Source organism: Crocodylus siamensis, chromosome 11, assembly GCF_052110815.1.
Source record: "Crocodylus siamensis isolate JL-2025a chromosome 11, ASM5211081v1, whole genome shotgun sequence".
NCBI classification, from domain to species: domain Eukaryota; kingdom Metazoa; phylum Chordata; order Crocodylia; family Crocodylidae; genus Crocodylus; species Crocodylus siamensis.
Window position 1 is genome coordinate 52,226,253 of NC_143405.1, and position 23,163 is coordinate 52,249,415.

At 45.9% G+C, this 23,163-nt stretch overlaps 1 protein-coding gene across 1 annotated transcript in view; it reads right to left on the reverse strand.

Moving 5' to 3' along the window:
- THUMPD3 (THUMP domain 3 tRNA guanosine methyltransferase) overlaps positions 1-4,825 on the reverse strand; it is a 9,756-nt gene extending 4,931 nt beyond the window's left edge. The window contains exons 1-4 of the mRNA XM_090021863.1: positions 4,581-4,825; positions 2,784-2,861; positions 1,031-1,543; positions 229-359 (exon numbers count right to left, since the gene is read on the reverse strand). Coding sequence (XP_089877989.1) covers positions 229-359; positions 1,031-1,543; positions 2,784-2,861; positions 4,581-4,757 — 899 coding nt within the window. The 5' untranslated portion in view covers positions 4,758-4,825. The remainder of the gene's footprint in view (positions 1-228; positions 360-1,030; positions 1,544-2,783; positions 2,862-4,580) is intronic.
- Between the last annotated feature and the right edge of the window lie 18,338 nt (positions 4,826-23,163).

Consider the following 23,163-nt stretch of genomic DNA (forward strand, 5'->3'; position numbering starts at 1 on the left):
CATCAAACCCATCATTGTGACTATTAGTAACTACAAAATATTTGTGATATTTGAGCTTATTATTTAAAGTTAATAAAAACGGCTAATCGGGAAAAAATGACCAAGAAAACAACCCCAACCACACCCCCCCCCCAACAAGAAGTATGTGCGTGTATCAGGGCTAACTGGATTTAGTTTCCAGAATATTACATGGGAATTTAGAAATAAACTATAACTACCTGTACTGACCTGAGCATCCCATAGGCAAGAGTAGATCGAAGAGTTGTGGGTCCAAAATGTGTAATATTTCTTCTGTGAAGACTCTCTTCAGTTAATGCAATACCCACAATGACTTCATTATTATGAATGTTCAGGAGAACCTGGAATGAATTTTGAACAACTGAATGCATTCATGAAGCCCTACATGTTCTTAGGAAAAAAAGTTTTGCAGTAAATAACATTTCAGGAACTGAGTCTAATTTTTTCCTCAGACATGGTATGTTTTCTACACCCCTATTTTCCAAAGTGTCCTAAACATTAAGCTACACATTCTCTCTCTGCTGTCCTAAGCTTATAGATAGGAAAAGGAAACAGGGTAAATCATCATAGTCCTAGGACATCAGACTGGCAATAAATACCACTAGTTCTGGTTCTCTGAACTACAGAGAAAACTACAGACAGCACTGAAAACTGTCCTTAACAATTCTGAGCTGGACACCAAGAGATTCACGAGACAAATTCACTGTATCTGTCAGCTTTTCCTCCATACAAAAGCCTGCTGGATCTCCTTTACTAATCTTCACCCTCCCCATAAATGAGAAACTTTATATTAAAAATAACTGCTCACTGCCTTCTATTCTGGTCAAGTATGCATGAACATGCCATACCAGTAACTGAAAAGCAGGTCTGTGATTGAACAATATCATACAGCTATAAAACACATTGGATTAAACCAAGATGCATTAATGCCACAACATACAGCAGCACCTCCATTTAAGCTAAGCAAGTAACTACACGTAAGTGGGTATTTCTGAAGTCTGGTGTGTAATACCTCCACATCAAAGTTGGTCATGTCAGCCTTCCACTGGAAATGTTCTTGCACTGCTCCGCCAAAGTCTCTTGCTGCATCATTTGATGTAAAATTATGTTTGTCACCAGCTCTATTGCATGTAACGCGGAACTTCAGCACTGGGGCTTCATTTTCAGATTCCTTGCAGTCACCAGCTCCATTTTCACTTCCAGCAGTTGTGAGAAATTCATCTTTAGCACCAGATTGTTCACCGTTATCTACCGAGATAATAGCCTGGGTCTCCTGTCTGCCAGTAGATTCCAAACCTAAAGCATTTTGTGCCTGATCATCTGACTCCTTATCAGCATCTTTTGTATCTGTTTTCTCCTCCCCTTCTCCATCACTCAAGTTTTCTTTGCTTGCACTACCCTGTGGGTTCTGTTTTTTACGTTTTGTCTTTTTCTTCTTTAGGTTGGTGTTTAGCTTCCATACTTTCAAAGGGTCTGTCCAAGGCAGATGTTTAACCAGGTCTTCCAAATCCTTTAGAGACTCTTCCTTTAAAAGATTCAAAAAAGTCATTCTGTTTGGCATTCTTTTAATGGTAAGCCTTCCCGTTTCTAAAATCACCTCACCAACCAGATATAGTTTTTGTTTAAACCTAGAATGGAACTGTAGTCTAAGGCCACATCCACGTGAGCAGGGGCGTGCATTTGCAGCAGCACAAATGGTAACGGCACAAAGTTGTTCCACTACTCCATGTGCTGCAGCAGGGGCTGGCTAGGGTACTGGCTGCCTCTGCCAGGGGTTAGCCAGTAAGCATCCACCTATACTGAGGCACCCTGTACCCCAGCCAGCTGGGGAGTAGCACATGGAGATGAGGGAGCAGGCAGTCCTGGACTATTTGCTCCCCTGCCTGGAGGCATGCTGTGCCCCAATGAGCAAGGAGTGGCTGGCTGGGGTGCAGGGTGTCTCGGGGCAGGGGCTCCCCAGTGCACTGAGACGGAAGCAGGCAGCCCACTCCCCAGGTGGCGGGGGCACAGGGTGCTTCAGCGTGGGGGATGCCTGTTACCCCTGCATCACATGGAGCAGTGGGACAGTGTGTACCATTGCAAAACACACAAGCAGGGCTGTGCGCTGCAGCTCTCCCATCTCTGCGTTTCTCCTGGCACATAGATAGAAACTTTGGCATGCTTTGTGCTGCTTTTTTTTCCAGGGATTTTTTTTTTTTTTTGCTACCTGGAAATCCTGATAGTAAATTTTGCCCCAGCACTAATAATTAGCAGGCACCATGCACAGCATAATATGCAACGTGTGGTTTGCGGTGCCACAAACTGCACATGTCTGGATCTGGCCTAAGAGTCCCAGGAGTACCAGAATACTTAATAATTAATCTTGGTAGATTTTATGGTTCACGTTAATTTAAAAGACTAAGGACATAGTATATTCTGGTCACCTCCATACAAGCTGCAGCATCCCATTTTCTCCACATCTGGATATTCCTAAGCAACATGTGCAACTGGTATGTTCTACACTGCATTGTTGCACATATGTGCTACACTGTATGTTGTCCTTTGATTTGAACAAATGTTTAAGAGAAATCTGGCAAGTGGGGGGAGGGGGGGAGAATAAAAAATAATTCTGCCCAGAAGACTTCTAAGTCTAATTTTACATTAAAACAAAACAAAAAATAAACTCCACACATAATCTTTCAGGAATTCTGTTCTCAGTAATAATTAAAAAAATAAAATAAAAAAAATCACACCTGACTGAAAATCCAGGTACAAAGTTAGCTCACCTTGGTTTCTTTAAACTGGTAATCTGTAAACTCTTTCACAACAACAAATAAGTTATCCACCGATCTTAACTGATGAACCTAAAAAAAATGGAAACAAAAGTGGCATGTTCCTGGTATTTGTAAATACCTGTAATTAAAATTTCATTCAGTTACATTTCAAATTAAGATAGCTGGATACCTATACCTCACTGAATTCTGAATTCTTTAATAGTACAGAGATAAGCTTCTGGTTTCTTTTTCACACCTTTTTGTGTGTACACACCTAGCTTCTCTTTAGCACGTGTGGTCACCAAGACTGAAGTAGAACAAGGAGAGTAATTCCTTTTCTTAAAGTTCTTTTGCTTTTGACTTCATCTAGTGTTATAAACCCCCCGCCCCCCCAAAAAAAACCAAACCCAAACCCAAACCAACCTGAACTCAGCTCTTGAATAGTGGCAGAGACAAATTGTTCAAAACATATTTATACATAAAATTGTATGTAAATGTGCATATAAAACATAAATTGTTATTTATAACAAGAATAATTTGCCAATAATTGGGAGGCTTACAGTTATTTGCAATTTTCTACAGCCTTTTGTTTTTAGGTAAAAAGGTCAAGTGAAGACAAAGAATCAGGATAGTTTTGTGGGTTTTTTTTTTTTTTTAAAAGAGATGCTTAGAAGTTGTATAGCTTGCTATTTAAGAGCCAGCCTGTTCAAACCTAGAGACCTCTGCATGTCATGAAATGCTGGACATTTTTCCTTAGGTCTGTGCTGCATGTTGTACCAGCTTTTACTGCTCAGACCTGACGAAGAATGTCCTGCATTGGAAAGCTGGTCTAACTCTCTCCCAACTGTGCAGCTGGTCCAATAAAAGATCTTATCCTAAGTCTTGCCTCTCCCAGCATTGTGACATATGCAAGTCTCTGGGTCTGAACAGGCTGCCTCTTGCAGCTTGCCAGGAAATGCAGCCATAAGAACATGAGAATTGGCATTTCCCGGGTCAGACTGGGTCCATCTCACCCAGTCTCCTGTGTCACACAGTCCAGCGTGCTCTGCTCCGTGTTGGCCCTTGGCACACTGGTTTTAAACCTCTGTCTATTGTTTCCATCCCTATTATGTCTTTAGCTGTCCCAGGCAATCAGTTGTTGCCTATCCAGTGGCCTCCCTTTCTAAGCCAGGTGTACAGCATTTTTGTGGCGGGCCTTGGCCAGGGTCAAGAAACAGACCTGTGTCCCCCCACTTGGTGCACTCGTTCTGAACGTACCACCCTCACCTTTATGCTTATTTATCCCAAGGAATCAACTGCTATGTCCTCAGTGGTCTCTTCCTTAAGGAAGGCTTATACTTCAGGGTCTATCTAAACCATGGTGGAAGCTTGCAGCGCAGCAGTGTCTTTAATCTCACGCTCGCCCCACACCCACCCAGGGGCTGAATGGTGAGGCAAAAACCTCCCTCACCATCAATTGTCCCTCGGCCACTCCGTGGCAGCGAGGGAGGAGCATGGTGATACGAGTGACATTGAAGTCCCGCTGCACTGTGAGCCTCCACCAAGGTTCAGTTAGGTCCCTACTTGGTGGGTGTAGGCCTAGGACAGGGCCGGGCGAAATGGTGGATCCAGCCGGATTCGGCCCCGGCCGGTTTCCATGGAGACCCTGAGAGCAGCGCGGGGCCGGGGTTTCCATGGAGACCGGCCCCAGCCGCAGTGGCGGGCGCGGAGATGCTCACGGGCGGGGATCTCGCGGCGGCGACAGCGCGGGCTGAGGCAGAGCCGCGACCCGCCGCCTGATGGCTCTGCCCCTCCCTCCTCCCCGTGCACCTTCGCCAGGGCCTCGGCGGCGACGGTGAAGTAGATCTTGCCGCGGTCGCGGCGCACGCTGCACCGCGAGCCCAGCTTCTCCTCCACCTCGGCGGCCGCCGTCAGCTCGAAGCCCGTGGGGACGGTGGCACCGATGGTAACCTCGGCCGCAACCGCGGCCTCCTCCGACTCGCACATGGCAACGGCTGTCGCCGGACCTCGTTTCCGGGAAGCAACCGCCGACTCGGACGCCTTTGCTTCCACTTCCGGTTCCGGCGAAAGCACTTCCGGGTGCCAAGGTGGGGCAACCGCGCAGGGCCTGGAGCAGGCCGCGACCACTGCGGGTTGTGCCACAGCGCTCTCTAGTGGACCCCCTCCCCCCCCTCCCCCCCGCTACAGAGCCCGTGGGAGGGGTCAGAGGGCAGGAGGGCGCGACACTGCCCCGGCGCAGTGGCAGCCCGCGGGGTAACCGCTCCCCTCGTGGGAAGGTTTTCCAACGCTTTGTTTTTCCGTGGGAAATTTCCCAGTTCTAAAACTTCATTGAACTTTCATAAAATCCGTTAGTAACACTGAATGGATGCCGATACCGTATTAGGCAAACTTGGCAGTTCCAAAGTTGTAATTAATGTTTTTCAGGTGATTGTCCCTAGGAAGTGTGCGGGAGAGTGCATATATGTTTTATTGATGTGTAAACAGGAGGGTAAATACACTCACATAACAATCCACACCAAAAATCAAATTATGAATTCGTCCAATTGGCTGTGCCGGTCAGAGCAAAACCAAAGCGCGGCATATTGTGCTCAGCTTTTCCGGTGTGCTCAAATTAGCATCTCAACAGTTTTCAGTGCCTTTGTTTTTTTTCTTAGATTTAAACAAACCATGTAAAGGAAGTATGTGCTATTGTGTATTGTCTTTACATTTTTACAAGTATTCCTATGAAAATAATTTCCACATAAAGCTTTGAATTTGTTTCAATATAACATTTAACCCTCATTAAGTGTGTTGTATTTAATTTTTTTTCCTAAACAAATATTTCAGTTCAGATATTTGTGGCTATTGGAACATAAAATTTACATGGGAGTATTTTTTAGTTTTATTTACTAAATAGAAGTCAAAGATGCTAAATCAGATCGCGCTCTATTTAGGGCTTTGGAAAATTTTCCAATTCAAAATTTGTGCGAAAACCCACGTCTCTGGGAATAAGGACTGGAGTAAGAATAGGAACAATGTGACTGAGAATGGGAATAATGTGAGTGGGACGTTGCAAAGCAGGGGGGGTGGCCCACGACACGTGTGTATGGGTGGCCCTGTATGTGGGGCAGGGAGCAACAAGCAGAGCAGCAGACTGCAGGGAACCCCCAGCCTGAAGCAGAAAGTAGAGCAGCAGATCATGCAGGGAGCATAGAGCTTGAAGCAGAAAAAGCAGCAGGCTGGGCAGGCAGCACCGAGTATGGAGCAGAAAGCAGAGCAGGCAGGGAGCACAAAGCCTGAAGCAGAAAGCAGAGCAGCAGGCTGGGCAGGGAGCACTGAGCCTGAAGCTGAAAGCAGAGCACAGCAGGCAGGGGAAGGGGGTGGGCATGGCACTGGGGAAGGTGTGAGGCTCATGCTGGCTTGCCTACCAAAATGTTTGGCCCCACTGCTCCAAAGGCTTGAGCCCCGCCCGCAGCATCCTTCAGAGGATTCATTCTCCTGTAACCCAGCATCTCTACTGGGAGTAGCAATATCCATTTCTTGTGTGTCATTTCTGGATGCAGGAATAAAAGTGCTGTGTTAGTGCATGAGAATAAGCCAGGCCTTGAAGGCATGCTAATAGTCAAGGCTGACCAGGGTTGGATGGCTTCGGTGGCTATCATATTAGCTTATCCATATTATTAAGGGAAGAAGAACCTTCAGTCATTTTTGGTGAGGTGTTCCATCCTGCCATCAGACAAACAGGTTAAATGCCACCTCAGTGGCAGTGGCAGCCACCATTAGTTATCAGGCAGGGAGATTATTATCCTGCCCAAGAGTCATTGGAGAGTTGGGCTGGCATTTATCACTTCAGTTACAAAACAGTTCAGAGATGGATGAGAGGGGTAAGTGTTTCTTTTAATACTGAGCATTACAGTTTTCATGCTTGCTTTTTACCAAGACAGCCTACTGTTTGGCTGAGCATTTGTCAGATAGATAGAACTAGATTTTCTGACAGAGTATTTTTGGCAGGCTGATTTGTCCAGTCAGTTTATAGGGGATTGGGATCTTTGTTACACATTAAACACAATTGACTTAAAATAAAGTCTTAAAAAACTAACTTGTTTAAAGTAATCCAGATCCTCCTAATGATACTAAGAAACCACTCAGGCCTGATGAGTTTTGCTTATGTCCTCAGGATGAAACCAGGTGTGAAGTTAGGAAGGAATTTTCCTCCAGGAAAATCAGTAAGGACTATGGAGGGTTTTACTGCCTCCTATGGGCGCATCCCCACAGGTATGCATGTGCAGTTTGCGGCACCCGAAACCACAAATGGCACACATACAAGAATTCGCTGCACTGATAATTTGCAGTGCAGCAATTTTTTAACGCTGGGAGATCCTGGTGTAAAAAAAAAAAAGCTGCTAAAAAAAAGCACAGCATCCATGGCAGCAGCATGTGCCGTCAGAATCCAGAGCCTAGCTGGGCAGAGCCACACTCTGGCTGCTGGCCAGGCTCCAAGTGGCTGGATCACTGACACTGCTGCCCCGGGAGGCTCCCAGTTAAGACAGCACAGTTGCTGGCCTCAGCCTCCCCTACTCCACTCAGGGTAACCTGCTGTGCACCAGAGCATGCATGGCATGGGCATTCCCGGGGACAAGTGACAGTGGCACAAGGTGTGCCAGTCTGTCCCTGGGGCAACAAATGTCCACATTCTTCTGGACACCCCAGAAATAGCAACAGAAAATTAGCGCGCATAGCCCAGTGTGACCAGCATCACAGAAACAAACCAACGTGCATAGTTCCATATCCAGGGCTGAGCTGGCAATACTGAAGCCAACAACAAAAAACAACAAGAAAAACAGTGTTATGGTATTGTGAGCCACATTTCCAGTGGATTGTTACAAAAATGAGATTACACATCACTTGAAAATTGAATGTGATTTTTAACATGATGAAGAATACTCTCAGCATCATTTGAAATCAGATGTGGCATGCAGGGTTGGAATGTCCTCGGAGTTCTTGTCCAGTGTTACGTGGCATATGTTACAGCCAGATCAATTTCCAAGAGGATATGCAATAATTTTATTACCACTCTACAGCTGATTTGGATGATAAGATGTAATTTGATGAATGTTTTCTCAGTTCTGCTTGTTGTGTTGCCTTTCTCTTCAATCATGTTCCAATTCACATTTTTCAGGTGAGCAGATTATCGCTAGCAGTAGCATAATGACAGTACTAATGCCGTAAGTGACCACATCTTGACAAGATTTATAGCAATGAATCAGCCTTACTGATTCAAGGAAGACCTACTGATTTGGGGAGCGAACATAGTGGGTGAAATGTGGGTGCCATTATATGTGAACAGGAGTTTTGCATGTGTTGTGGATGCTGCCTGCATTGAAGTAACTCATGGTGGTGCAGGAAGAGGCAGTTTTTGTGCCTTTGTCCTCAAACAGGCTTTTTAAATGGTGGTATCCCAGGACAGAATGGCCAGGTAGAGGGAAAAAGAAGCTTGATCATATGTAAAAGCAAAAACAAAAACCCTTGCATTCATGGAATCCCTTTAGATCTACTAGATCACATATATCCTGGGCATAAATTCAACAGTGGTTACTGGTTTTGAGAAAAAACTTAAGACAATTTGGATCCGATTGTTCAGAAGCTCTGATGGAGGCAGCACTGACTGATGTCAAGATAGTTGGATTCAAAGCTAAGTTCCAGTCACTATTTATTATGGACTGGTTTGTGACCCTGGGCAAGAGGGTTGATACCTTTTCTAGAATGAAATTATATCATCTAGCATAAGTAGGCACATTCAAAGCTTGTTAATAAGAACGTGCCTACTAGATGATATAATTTCATTCTAGAAGAGGCATCAACCTGCTTGCCCAGGGTCACAAACTAGTTCATAATAGATGGTGAATGGAAGCAGTTTTATCTAAGACAAGGTTATTCCATGACTGACTCCAGCAAAGTTTCTGCTTTTTCTCTCTGAAATGAAAGATCCAGAATGAAAGGGGTCATGACTCAAATGGGCTCACAGCATGTGATGAGTGGGCTCGCAAGACCCACAGACAGCTCTTGTGCTTGGGTGCAGACCAGAAGTGGGATTATCAGGGGTAAAGATTTGCAACTGTTGCCCTGAAACATTATGTGCTGGTAGGAAACTAGCTGGGGCCACAACTGTTACAGCAGTTTCTGTCCCAGAATAGAATTGGTGATGCATCTGGGTTTATTCCACTTTGATTTGTGGGGTATCAAACGCAACTATAACTTTGGCATAAGAAGTTCCTTCTTCTGTCTAAACCGTCTGCATATGAGATCCAGCTGGATTCACCATTTTAAAAAATAAAATCTGTTAGTATTTTATAGAAATGTGGAGCCAATGAAAGGAGGTGCCTTCACTAAAATATTTAGTTTTGTACTTTTGACTAGGGTGTGGCTCTTTCTTGTTTACAGACCTTAATGCTTAAATAAGCCTGCTAGGTATAGGTTGTTTTCAGGCATATATTCTACTTCTGTTTCAGCACCTATCAGTATATAGATCCTAGAGGGAGTCACCCTCGAGACCTGCTTCCTCAGGGAAATAAGCTGGTTAGATGCCTGTGCAGCTGACAGAGGCAAGCAAGTGGAACTGTGCCGTGCACGTAAACAGCAATCCACCTCTGCTTTGATCTTCAAGGCCAGCAGGCATCAAACTGAAGAGCACTTTATATTTCAGATATGTCACGCAGTGTAGTACGGAAGGAGCTTTTCTATTAAAAAGTTACTCACAAGTGCAGCCCCACTACAGTCAAAGGGTCTGATTTTCCATTGAAATGGATGACACCACTGGAAGTGGTTCTGGAAAGGGAGTGGGATTTGGTATCATTATGGAAAACAAGTCATATAGTTCAATGTGATGCTTTAGGTTGTAAGTGTTAAATATTGCTAAATAAATAGTTTTTCCCCATATATTTATTTCTGAGAGTGAAGCTAATCGGTCCAGTAGAGGGCAGTCATACACGTGAATGTGTTAGTAAAAACTTATTGGTAGAATGATGCATTGTTCTCTGGCAAGTATAAGTTTAAATTCTTTCTCACTTATGCAACATAATTAGCTTCAGTGGAGTGCAGAATTAAGACTGAAAGATCTCTTTGGTTATGTAGTCTGTCTCCTGTAGTGTATAGCATAGAAGTATGCCGGAAAACCTAAATACACAGAGCACTTAAATTAATGCATCTTGTTTATGACCTACATTAGATTTTAGTACCTGGGTGTTGGCTGACATATATATAAGATTGCTTCTGACACTCCTATCTTATGCCAGTAAGTTGAGGCATTTCAAAATAGCCTCCAAGAATCATAGTCTTCACCGATAAAGCTGCACAAGTCTATGGTTTCCTTATTAGGGGTCCATGCGATAGTTTGACTGCTGATCTTATCGGAATTGAAATATTGCGATGCATGCACAAGTTGAACAGAAACCTAGTCTTTGTGATCTCCAGCCCAGCTGTTTACCTGAGGGGGTTCTTACTTCTGTCCAGCACTAGGTTAGTTAAACAGGCATAAGAGAAACGGAAGTTAAGGTTGCAAGCCATATTTGTAGGATTTGCCTATGAACAATTCCTGTTGGCGAGACAGAAACTTTCATTCCCATTCTTACACCTATAAGAAATGCATTTGCTTGTACATAGTAATAATAACTAAGTAAAACGTAAAGGAAACTAAAGAGATTTAATTATGCAGGTTTCTGCTCGCTTAGTGTAAAAATATTCATTTTTATGTTTACGTCCCCTTTACTCTTTGGAAGGGACGTTACCAGGACTCAGAGCACAAAATTGTTCATCAGGACTCCCCCTTGGTGTAGCCTGGTAACATACCTTATATGTCTCTGAGCAGCTTCTAGCAAGATGGGGATTAGAGGCTCTGGAGTCTGGACAATACTGGGAATATAAATATTAAATAATAATTGCAAAAGTTGCAAGTCAGTCCCCATCTGTGCAATGGGCTTAATACCAGCTTTGCACAAAGTGTGAACCTTATTCGTGTCTGTAAAGGGCTTTGATGGAAGGCACCATACAAAAACAAACTTGTTACATGAGGCCAGCTGAACAGTTTTTTTCACTGTCGAGTACATAAGCTTGCCAGTTAATCCTATATGGTGTACACAATGTGATTAGTGCAGAAATATATTGGCTTCTATTCCAAATGGCCATTTTAACTGAGTTTCCTCTCTTCTTATAGGCAGTCCTGAATTCTTTTAATCTGCTGGCTCTCACCTTTGTCATGCTTCCAACACTGAGATTTAAACTCCAAAAGACTTCCAGCCTCTAAAAGGCAAGGCATATTTTTACGAGAATAATGTTCAGGAGATACTGGCCACCTCAGCTATTTTTCCACATTCAAGGTTAGGTCAGAATGAGAAAGCACACACATTTTCCTCCTCTCTCCCAGCCTTTACCTTTTCCTAGGCTAGATCTATAGTGGAAGCGAAACACAACTAGTTCCTGCAAGCTTATTCTTCAGCATATTCTCTGCTCCTCTGCATTGGCAGCAGCACTGTTTATTTTCATTTTCCCCGTGTACATGCTGATACTGCTGTGACATTTTAATAACAAACATGACGCCTGAAGCACTGCAATTGCCAGTAGGTATCATTTTGCTTTTACACAGAAGTATACGTGTGTTAGGGTGGGTGGGGGTGGTTTTGTTCCATCAATGTATTTTTAACGTTGCTATGCAAATTGAGGGAGCGGGGAGATCACAAACCATGGAAACTGGGTCATAAACACATTGGAGACATTTTCAAAGAGGATTGATTAAATAGAACTCAAAAGTAAGAGGAAATTGCAACTAGAAACTCTTAGGCAGACACTAAGATCTGTTAAACTGGATGGGACTGAGCATGACTCAGTCCATGTCTATGCTGCCATGGTCTTGGCATGCCTCCACCAGTTTTAATCTAGCTAGCTCAGGTAGCAGAGCACTGAGGTTTGTTTTAACTGGGCTGGAAAAGCCCACGCAGGACACTTGGAACCAGATCCTCATCTACCTATTAGAAATCTTCCTCAAGTTAGGTACTTGCTTAAGTCCTGAAGAACTGTGGCAAAAGGCGGGATTGTCCTCTTGACTTGTGGCTTTTTTTCTTAGCACTAAGATGATGATGGCACACAGCAGAACTAGGCACATTAGCATTTTTTCAGGGACTCAGCAGGTTGATATAAGATCATCACCTGAGGTGCCGAAGTCCATTTAACACCTAATAGGTGGATCTGGCCCTGGGTGCAGACTGGTCACTAGCCCATGCTGGGGCCCAGGCTGCCATGTCTTCACTACATTGCTATCCAAGGTAAAACTGTGAGTGTCTCAGATGCTGCAAGTATATCTCCAACTGCAATGTAGCTCTAAGGTATGTATAGGAAGTAGTCTCTAAAGCAATCATCTTTACGTGGTAGGTACCATTTTGACCAGTGCAATGTAGACACACCTGAGCTACCCGTACACTAGCTAGCTCAGGTTCCAGTAGCACAGTCGTTGAAGCAGCCTGGGCCTCAACACAGGCTACCTAAATATTTAGCCTGCTGCTTGGGCTTCCTGCTGTAGTGCAGTGCAGTGACAACCCAAGAGACACTTTTCTGTACAGGCTGCTGTAATCCTGTTGCTGTGCTATCTTAAAAACCAGATAAATACGCAGCGCAGTGTTATGTAGGTGTCTGCCTGCTACTCGAATGAATTCCATATGCCTGGCCTATCAGCTCGGGCCTGACCTTTCCCAGTTGGCAAGATTAGAACTGGCAACCAGCCTGCTGTACTTCAGCATCTGAAATCCGTCCAAATCCCACTTAGGGAGTTATGTGCTGTTAACGGTTGAGCTCTGCAGCGTACGTGGAGATTCAGGCCTTTGTCTTAATAATTCTCCACGGTCATTTCTATCTTGCATGTGTCTGCACCTTGCAGCCCAGAGCACTTTGCACACAACGAGCCCAATTGTGCTCCCACTGAAATGGACAGCACTGACACAACAGTGAGTGGAAGGAGGGATTTTGGCCTAAGGATGCTGGAGCAAAGCCTGTGAAAAGTGCAGGAGGCGCTTGAACGCCTGTGCAGCCCAGGCAGATGCTCAGGGGAATTTTCTCTCTAAAAATGCAGATGCAGGAACTCAACTGGAAAACCCTTTGATGTGGGAAGTGGAGGCTCAACCCAACCAGGTTCTGGGTACCCTCAGCTACCATGTAGGATGCTGTTCTCGCTGAACTTTCCTGGGAGTTTTGCCGTTGCTTTCAATGGCAGCACGATCAGGCCCAATGGGGAAGGTGATTACTCAGCACTTTACAAGCCTGGGACCAGGAATAAGTGCATTGACCACGCTAAGATGCAGAACAGACCTTTATGGGCATGAAATATTTACAATCTTTGGTGCTTTGGCCAGAAAGGGCATGATTTTACAGCCCTGACTTAGGGCCCCTCCACATGTGTGAGGCACTACTCAGTTTGATTTTTCTGTACCCTGTGACTTACACGGCCATGGAGAGACTGGGACTGGTGCTCAGTGGGGGTGAGGAATCCTGGAGCGGGCCGTGTGGGAAGCTGTGGGCTATACGCAAAGTTTCTGGGGCCACGTGCAGTCGGATTATAGAAAGGCATCTTCATCTCGGAAAGGGCGGGCTTGGGTGTGTGAAAGAGCGAGCTAGATTGTTGCCTGGTCTGAACGGTCATTGCCCGAGAGAGTGATGTGTGAGTTGTGTGTGTAGCAGGTTCCCTTTTTGGAGCTTGGGTTGAGTCCCAGGCTCGAGGGTCTGCTGTTTGATTCGTGGAGCCCACCCACCAATCGGGAGGCAGCACAAGGGAAGCAATGCCCTACCCTTTTCCAAAGGAAAGGGGCGAGGAGCAGCTGGACCTGAATCGGAACTGCGCTAGCCAGGTGTGGAGAACTTGGGGGGTGGAGCCCCTGAAGAGTATAAAAGGGGAGCGTGCTCGGCCCGCCGGGGAGAGTCAATGAGAGAGGAGCTCCGGAGACAGCTGTCCTCGGGACCCTGCACGGGGATCAAGCTCTAGGAGCCGCTCGAGGCGGCTTGAACCTGTGAGCCCGGCGAGCAACTGGGCAGTCGGTGTGCAGATCGGCACATGGTGAGCTGGCCCTGGGAACAGCTTGCAGCTGCTCAGGCCCCATATGGTGTGCAGATTGGCACACAGAGATTTGGCCCTGGGAGCAGCTCGTGGCTGCTCGGGCCTCACCCGGTGCATGGGTTGGCGCACAGAGGACCCACTTGGGAGCAGCTCATGGCTGGTCAGGCTAGCCCTGGCCCTAGCCTGGCCCCATAGTGTGGCTCCGCCTTTAACTGTATAGCCACGGGTATTCTTTAAGGAAATGTATATGGTTTATGCGTTGTTCATGTGTTAATATGTATATTTGTATTGTAATTTGGTAGGTCTAGGAAATATTATTAACTTATTTGGGTTATATAAGTTGAGTCCCCATACATGTTTATCGTGTTGTAACCTTAACTGTCTTGTTCAATGTATTAATTATTATATATGTTGTATAGTTTATGTAAATTGTGGGATATTATATATAGTGTCATATGCTAAGCTTTATTGTAAATATTTCATGTTTTATCTTAAGTATTTATTACAGTAATAAATTGTATATAGTTAAGCACTTGGTCTTGGCCTGGCTCTGTAGAGAGGAGAGGGAACTGCTCTAGTATCCAGCCCCTCCATCAGCATCCTGCCTGACCCCCACCACTGTCATTGGAGGACAGGGCACACCCCATGGGTGTACCCAGCCTACATGTATATCAGAGGAAGTTCCAGTTGCAAGTGGTGTGGAGTGCAAACCAGGTGTTGGTTTGTGGGATCATTCTGGATGTGCGTCCATGCTATGCTTTCTGGTATGTGTGCTGTTGGTGGTTGAACCAGAGTGCATGAAAGTGTGTGGGTGTGGGTGGCTGTGAGCGAAAAAAGGCGCGACTGGAATAGAAAATGATCCATCTCCAAATTGAGCAGCCGATTCCATCCACCTGACGCAATGACGTGACCCACTACAGGAGAGAGGAGAGTCTGCTAGCGTTGGTCCCAGGTTTCCTATCTCTTCCTTGGTAGCACCAACTCGCAGTGTCCTAGGGAAATATCTCCTCAACTCTTTTCCCTCTCCGCCTTAAATGTTCTCTGTTCTGTATGTCTTGTGACAGTCTTGTAAATACATCTGTGTAAATAGTTAGTATAGATCAGTGAAGTTTACTGAAGTATTGTATGGAGTTTTCTATTTCTCTGAATAAACCATTGTTATTTGTTAATGCTAGTGTATAGAAGTTTTATTTAAAATAGGTAACTTCAGAATTTTCCATGTAGAATAGTCAGACATTGAGTTAATACACGCTGGGGATCTGGCTAAGTCCTGTAGCCCATCAAACCTCTTATTTGGCTGTGTAAAACCCCTGCCCCGCTCCACCCTTGGAGTTTTCCAGCTAATGCATGTGCAGGTAAAGGCATGATGGGATCCAACGTGCAATCCACACAATCCCCACATGTGCATGGCAGGATGCATGATTGTGGGATTGTGCATTAGGTCCTATTGCTGTATGTTGCTGGTTCAGGGAAAGCCCAATCCCAAGCTCCCCCTGCATGGGCAAGAAGCAAACTTCTGTGGCTGGGAACCTCCTGAGCTGGGTGCTGTCACGGTTGGGAGATAGTGGCAGTCACAATCCTGCAGCACTGGGGATTTCATTCACTACTGAGGCAGTTGTGCCCTTCTCTGAGTCCACAGCTGCAACTGAGTCCCCTCAGCCTTGGCTGGACATGATGCATTCCTGCGACTGGGAGACCCATCAGCTACATGTGCAAATTAAATCTTGATAGCAACCAGCTATAAAGTTAGTACACATTTTCCAGGTCTAACTTTATAGCTAGTTGGAGCGCTTTACGGCATGATAGGTACTTTGCATGTGTAGGTAGTCTCAAGGTACTTGCACCATTAACCAGTTAATTGCGTGGTATCTGTAACATGTCTAGGGGACCTTGTGGCAGAAAGCCACCTTGGTTTCTCCCCAAAATCTCTGCCCTGTGACTCTGTGATTAGATGGGCCAGCACGGAGGATTCACACCTCAGCCTGTCTCTTTAGGTAACCTGAGCTGGCTGCATTCCTGTGGGAGGGGGAAACCTGCTCCCTCTGCCTATGTGACTTGCATCAATTACCTGGGTGAGGGGTTTCTACCTGGGGAGCTGGAATCTGCCTGGTAACAGGTGAAGTATTTCAAATTGGTTGGCTGACAGCCAACTGGGGCTGACCTCCACTGGACCAGGTGAATGAGGTCAGAGGGGCTATATAGGTTGGGAGGGGGAGGAGGCTCTCTCTCTTCAGCCATGAGGTGAAGCAGCAGCAAAGCAGGGGAGACAGAGAAGCCTTACCATCGGGACCTAGCTCTCTCTCACCCCAAGACTCCAGAGGGGAAACTGGAGAACTCTGGAAGATGCTTGTGAGTAAGCTACTCGAGATCTGGTTAGACATCTAGCTGGCAGTAACACAGATGCGGGATCAAAAGGCTACCTCAGCCACACTGTTTGCTCTTTAGGATTGCTAAGATATTGCTCAATCCTGTACCCTAGTTTACCCTACCCCTTGTAATCAATAAAGTTCTCCTTTTTGACTGGTGTGGGAGACTTATTGAGGGGTGGGTCTAAATTATGCCTAAGAGACCCCTTAGGTCTGCGGACTAAGGGAGACTTTGCTTTTTGCCCCCTGAATTGGGGAAGTGCCCCAAGTGCCTGTACCGGCCTGTACCCATCAGACTATTAGGCCTGTGTTTCCCCGAGGACACAGGGCCGAGACAGTCCCTTCTCGGGGTGGTGGTGGCGATGTTACCCCCAGACTAGCGAGTGTGTTCTGGGAGAGGGGTCGGCCAAGCATAAGGCGCCCCTAGGGAGGCATTCGGAGTCTGGAAGGTGGTCGGGCGCAGGGAGGTGGGTGGCTCAACGCAGGAGCGCCCCCTACTGGCCCGCCACAGACCTCACAGGAAAACCTTTCACTGATTTCAAAGCCTTTCCACCCATCCAGAGGCAATGAATGGCCATTCATGTTTTTTCCAGCACATTAGGTCTGAGCCTGCCCTGGCTGAAATCAAAAGGAGGTCTCTCACTAACTTAAATAGGAGCAGGCCTATAGATGCTAGATATAAATTTGTGAGCTGGAACATGCAGAATTCACTGAAATGCTAACTCTGGATGGTCAACATACAGCATCAAGTCTACTATGTAATATACATGCTTCCTATACAGCACTGGTCTATAAATCACACATTCTTGTTCTCTTCAGGCAATATTGGAATGGCAAATCTTAAAAAAAGAAAAGAAAAAGCAAGCCACCTTGTGTCCCAAATGTTAATTAGGTGCTGATTTCAGATTGGTTTTCAAAGGAAAAGAGGAAAAGAACCTGAAACAGCCTGGCCAAAAATCCTTCCTCTCTCCACAGCTGAGCTTTTACTTTTGACACATCCTGTCATCATTTCACTAGTTCTCCAGTCAGAGATTTTTCCTAGCTAGACAGACCTGAATTGCTAAAGGAAAAACAAGCAGGAAAAAAAACCCCCTTTGTTGGCTTTGGAACAATGTGAAAAAGATGCAGTGTGTTATGACAAGGCGCACCATAACAAGCCAATTATTAGCCAAAAAAAGAAAAACAAAACCCCCTAAGCCCCCCCAACCTCCCTCCAAAACACTGGCTTGAGCAGTTGTTTTCAGTATGGATTGGAGCTGTTTGGTCCAAGTGACTGTGTATTTGCAAACCGTTGTGAATCAAACAGCTTGCATGAACAGCTTTCTCTCTGTGCCAATGGTGAGGGGGCTGGCACGGCTCAATATATTCTTGGAGCAACTTGACACTGTAGCGCCAACATTCCCGTATGCCAGTCAAACCACCTGAGCGTTGGCCAGCAATGGCAACCTGATGAGCCAAGATACTGAGATGGCTTCTTGTGTTGCGCTTCGTCCAGTGGTCAGTGTCCAGAGCTGGGAGCCCGGCCCTCCAAGTGCTAGTCGTGGTGTTGCTGGTGCCCAGCCTCGTGATCATTATTAAGTCACGTGGCCTCTCTGGACTTGTGCGTTCTCATGTGTGCCATGAGGCTAATGCGTTCTGCTCTCATTAAAAGCAGCTAATTTCTCCTCAGACAGCATCTTGCAATGTTGAATGAGAGGTGCTGGGTAAATATGAAATATTATCTTGAGACCAAGAGACCAGAAAAGGAATAATTTGGCATGATTGACAACTGTGCAGGCTTGATCAGATGAACAGGACTAGGAAACTGGCCAGCTCCCAGGCCGTTCTAGTCAGATGGAGGTGTAAACCGAAGCCTGGAGCCGCTCAAGCAGAGACAAATACTGAGCACCTTAAGGTGAGAACTTGTTTCCATGGCAACAAATTACTACTGGAGCTATTTCTTAAAAATAATGATGATGATCTTTCTGACTCGGCCATCCCCTGACAGACTTGCACACAAACGAGTCACTATTAAGCCTCTCCGGAAAGGTAACACGTATGGCAAGCAATGCAAGGTAGCGCACAGAGCACCCTTGGCAAGTCGTAGCCCCGTTAAGGAGAAAGCAGAACTCAAGTTCCTGTGGCAGAATTAGAAAGACTTATCGTAAACAATTCCCAGTGATCAGAGCATTCAGCAGTCATTTTTAGACAGCTTTTCAATGAAAAGCTAGTGATTATCATCAGCTATGGCGAAGTTCATTATAGGGGGAACTGCAGGTGGGCTCCAATTCAACATGATGTATAAGCATGTGTCTAGCTTTAAGTATGGGAAAGGTCCCATTAAAGTGATGAAAGGTATCCAAGGACTTCACTTAATAGGGGCCATAGTGATGTGAAGGGAACATCTCAGATTGTCTTAGTGAATTTCCGTAGAATTGATATTCTTTCTTTCTTTGCTGGAATCAATGGTCTCATTGTACAGGTGGGAGCAGAAAATCCCTTTTCAAGGTAGAAAGGAATGTGGATTAGGCTTTCAAAATAAGGGGAAGATACTGTTTTTCATATTAAATATGGTGAAAAATGACAAGTACTTAAATATTTGGATTTTTACATTTATTTCCTTTGGTCTTTTAGAAGTTGCCTGTAGTTCATGCCTCCAACTGATCATGTTTATTGGGCTTTATGAGCAAGCTCATTTACAAAAGGCAGATTTCAAAGGCAAATATATGAGGAAGCTAACGTTGGAGTTTGCACACTCCTGCATTTGGGGAAGTGAAACAGAAGCTTGTGTCACGAGAGCAGTGCCACCAAGCAATGTAGTTCAACTGCTGAATATTCACAAATAATCCCTTGATGTTTAAAGAAAAAATTCAAGGAAGCTGCAGCCTGCATTAAGCAGCGAAAAGGCAGCATTTGTCAAATTCATCGTGGATTCACTGAGGCCTAGTTAATTTTGCTACATGCACCAGCTTTGCTGAAGGGGTGATTGAAACTTGATTCAGCTGAGCTGGTGTGGACACTCTTACATATATATACACAGACCTGGCTTTTATTGTTTACGGCTAATGAGGAACAGGCTTCAACTGAAACCAGTGTTAATCTGTTCCCTATCTTGTACCCGACAGTGCCTGGACCAATACTGTTGCAACTTCTGAATACATGCAAGGCCAGGCTGGAGCATTTTGAAACGGACAAAATTCAAAGTTTCTTATTGTTTGGGAACAAACTGCTCGTTTGCAAGTGATTCCTGTTGCTATATATCCTGCAGGATCCTTGCAGTTCAATCCTCCCATTTCCTCCGGGGGCAGGAGTTGCCCAATGGAATTTCGATAACGTGGGTCCAGTCCTCGCGGTCATTTACAAACCTGTTTTTCAGGCAGACTAGAATAACTCGATCCCAGCAGTCTTCCTGCCCATGCGCAGGGGGGCTGGACCCAAGGACCTGTAAGGTCCCTGCCAGCCCCTGATGACTCTGAACCCGAGGCTGCTTGACGTGGGCTTGTGTGCGTCCTAAGTAGAGCGCGTCGGAGCAGACTCCACCTTCTAATTAGAGCGCTCCCGTGTCGCCTCGTCACCTCACTGTCACGTGCATTGATACTGATGGGAAACACCTTTCACCCCACTGGAGGATATTCTCCCGGATGAAATAGGCTGTGTATTTAAAACATTTTGCTCTGACTTGCTTTACAGAAAAACAGATGATTTGGAATGTTTTCCCCAGAGGGTTTGAAGCTCTGGTCCCTTGGGAAGGTCAGAGGGAATCTCTTGAAAGCAAATTTAGAGATGAATTCATGCTTGTAAACTGCAGAGTTAGGCCCTTGTCCTGCAGTGGCCCAGTGAAGTTCATTGCAGGGTTGGAGGCTTCTGTCTTCGGGCTGTGTTCAGGAGAAAGCAAGTGCAGTTTTGCTCAGAGTAACTCTGAGGTGCTATATGACTCTCGTATAATATTCAGCACTGCAGGGGGAACTCTGGGCCGGGGAGAGGATCCTCACAGTAGGTCTCCACTGCCAGGCCTGTGGGCATATCCTAGCCAAGGCTAATTTGAGATGGTTTTGAGAAGGGAATGCAATTGTTAAGGTGACCTGGCTATTGCCTCTCTACCTTCCATGTTCTTCTCTGTTGTGAACTGCCCCCTAGTTTATTTTCTTGATACTAAACCCTGGCTTTTACTCATATGAAAAGTACATCAACGTTTTCCAGCGAGCGCTGCCCCAGCTATTACAGAGCTTAGGTTGATTACAGTTGTTATGATCTTCGGTAAAAGAATGTGCCCTGATTAGCTCCAAGGAAATGGTGCAGGTGGGTATGATCTAACTGCGAGCATATTCCTCTCCGTTTCCCCTGCTGGGAGCGTGGATTCACCAGCTGTCACGCTGGCCCAGCCAGCACATGGCTGCAAAGCAAGCAGCCCCTATGGACTACTTGAATCCAAGCCTGGCTCTTACAAGGGACAAAAAGCAATCGGAAGTCAGGAGCATTCGGGAACTGGAGGCACCAGTGTCTTTAAAGCCTTCAGGGCTATCATGGGAAATTCAGGGAGTTGGCAGACCCGGAGAGAGTGATGTCTGTGTTAGGTCACCTGAACAAATCCTTGAGAACCATTCTTTGCGAGTGATACACGATTAAGTTTCAGGAGGTGCCGACACCAACAGAACGTGTGCTGAGCCCCTTAAGTATCACGGTACTTTCAGATGATTGCCAAAGAATAACAGGTGTTTGCGTGCAGCTAATAGTACAGGGGAGTGCCAGCTTTCGTTATATTTTCCTCTATCCTGTTATAAACACATTGGTTGCTCCATTACTGCCACATAAATTAGTGCAGATCCCCATTTACAGTAATGCAGCATAATAGCCAGACCAGCTGATGAGCTGTTTGGGTAGCTTCGGGCCTGGCGAGCAGTCATTTTCGCTGGTGGGCGCAGAGGCAGTCCCGCATTGTTCGTATGCTACCGAACACTGTGTCTGTCAGAGGAGCGTGTTCAACTCCCACAGCTGAACTGATCAAATTACAGAGCCTCACCAATGTCAGACAGGCTCTCCTGACATCCCCACAGGATAGAGTCTAATGTCACAGAATAGTTTTGCTCACATCCCTAGCATCTGTTGTCTCTCAAGACAAGAGCAGGGTTTTAATACTGCCTGGAGTCCAAAACGCCTACCAGTCTAAGTCACTGGAGCCTGGGAAGTATTCTTTGTTTCCCATCAGTAACTGCTGCCTTTACATTTTATTAGCATGCTTCTTGGGTTTAGCGTGCTTCTATCAAGCTTATTAGCGTGCTTTTATCAAGCTTCTTGAGTTTTGTTAATAAAGACCCCAAATTATCAGGAGGCATGGCAGGTGCGTCTGCATGGCACAGTGCCATGGGCTTGAACCCTCTTTGGCTAAGGAAGGTATTGAATCCTGGTCTCCAACTTTCAGAGCCAGTGCTCTCACTCTGGGCTAGTGTATAAAAGCAGTGTGCCAATGCCACGAGCTTTGTTTTTTGATCTCTGTATTGGCCACAGTATTTTGGAGGGAGCCCAGTCCTATGGGTTAAGGCAGGGTTGGGCAATTATTTTGGGCGGGGGCCCGCTTACTGACTTTTGGCAAGCTATCAAGGGCTACAGAACAGGCAGCCCAGGGCAGGTAAATATTAATTTTCAAAAATTTTTAGGGGCCCTGCAGGCCAGAGAGAATGGCCTGGCGGGCCACATCCGGCCCCCAGGACGCATTTTGCCCACCCCTGGGTTAAGGCACGCCCTAAGGATTGGACCGGCCCCCTCCAGAGTCCTATGGGGAGAAAGATGTCATTTGAGGTTCCCAATTAGGCTTAGATGCGAGTGTTCAGTCCTGCCAAGTTGGTGTCATTTCTGGGCATGTGCTGGAGCAGAACTCCAGGCGCTAAAGTAATTTTGCGGATGACAACCCACGTGCCTAGAGACATTAGGCCAAAGAGAGCGGGTGGAGCTTTCAAGGATCAAAACGCAGGGATCACGTGTCTAAATTCCACTTCTTTTGTGGATCTGGGCCCCCAGGCTTGAGCCTGATTCAGAATTGCATGGGAAGTCAGCGTAGAGCGCGGGGACTGATTTGATGCATTCACGGTAGCCTGTGTTGCTGAGGAGATGCATCACAATACTGTACCAGCTGGAGTGTCTTAAGAGCTGAAGGCTTCATATCTATTTATATTGCACTGCTACAGTCCAGCTGGGAGGCATGAACATCTGCCAAGGTAGAAAGGCATCTCCTAGCCAACAGGAGAAGATAGAAAGTGTTACTTGCCAATGCTCCTGGGTAAGAGCTTTGCATCAGTGAAGTGGCACTCAGCTGAGTCAGAGATGCTGTAAAAAGAGGAGAGCGGCCCCTAGCATGCTGGAGCAGCTCTCTCAAAAACTGAGCTGACATTCAGAAAAGGAGGTAAAAGGGGCAACACATTCAAACCTGAGTTGTCATTACTCAATAGTCCACTTACAACAGCAGTATATCTCCTCTACTTCATACAGTAGCAATCAGTGGCTACCTTTTTAACCTAAGGGATAGTCTCAGTCTGGAGATCATGACCTTGCTTTCTTCATGCCTAGATGGGAAGAGGTTTATTTTGTCACGTGGGGCCGCGGTAGGGAAAATGTTGAGAACCAGCGACCCAGCATGTTTCCAAATAGCTAGTAGATCTTAATTAAGTATTTCTCATGCACACATCCCCACCAGCCACCCACACAAAATAACACAAAGCTCGAGAAAATTAAAATAGCTTTTCAGATGAACAGGAATGTTCTGACTTGTGCTTGCCGGAGAATCAAAGCAGAGCAGTTTTTTGCATCTGAAAAATATTTCTTTGAGGCAAATTCTGAAAGCTCAGACCTTTTTGCCAAGCTTGCTTGTTCATGTTGCGTGATACAGTCATGAGTTACCCAGCAATGCCCCTGGCAATAGCACCAGCAGGAGTGGGGGGATGCCCTGGTGGTCAGAGGTCTCTCCTGGGAAATGGGACATGTG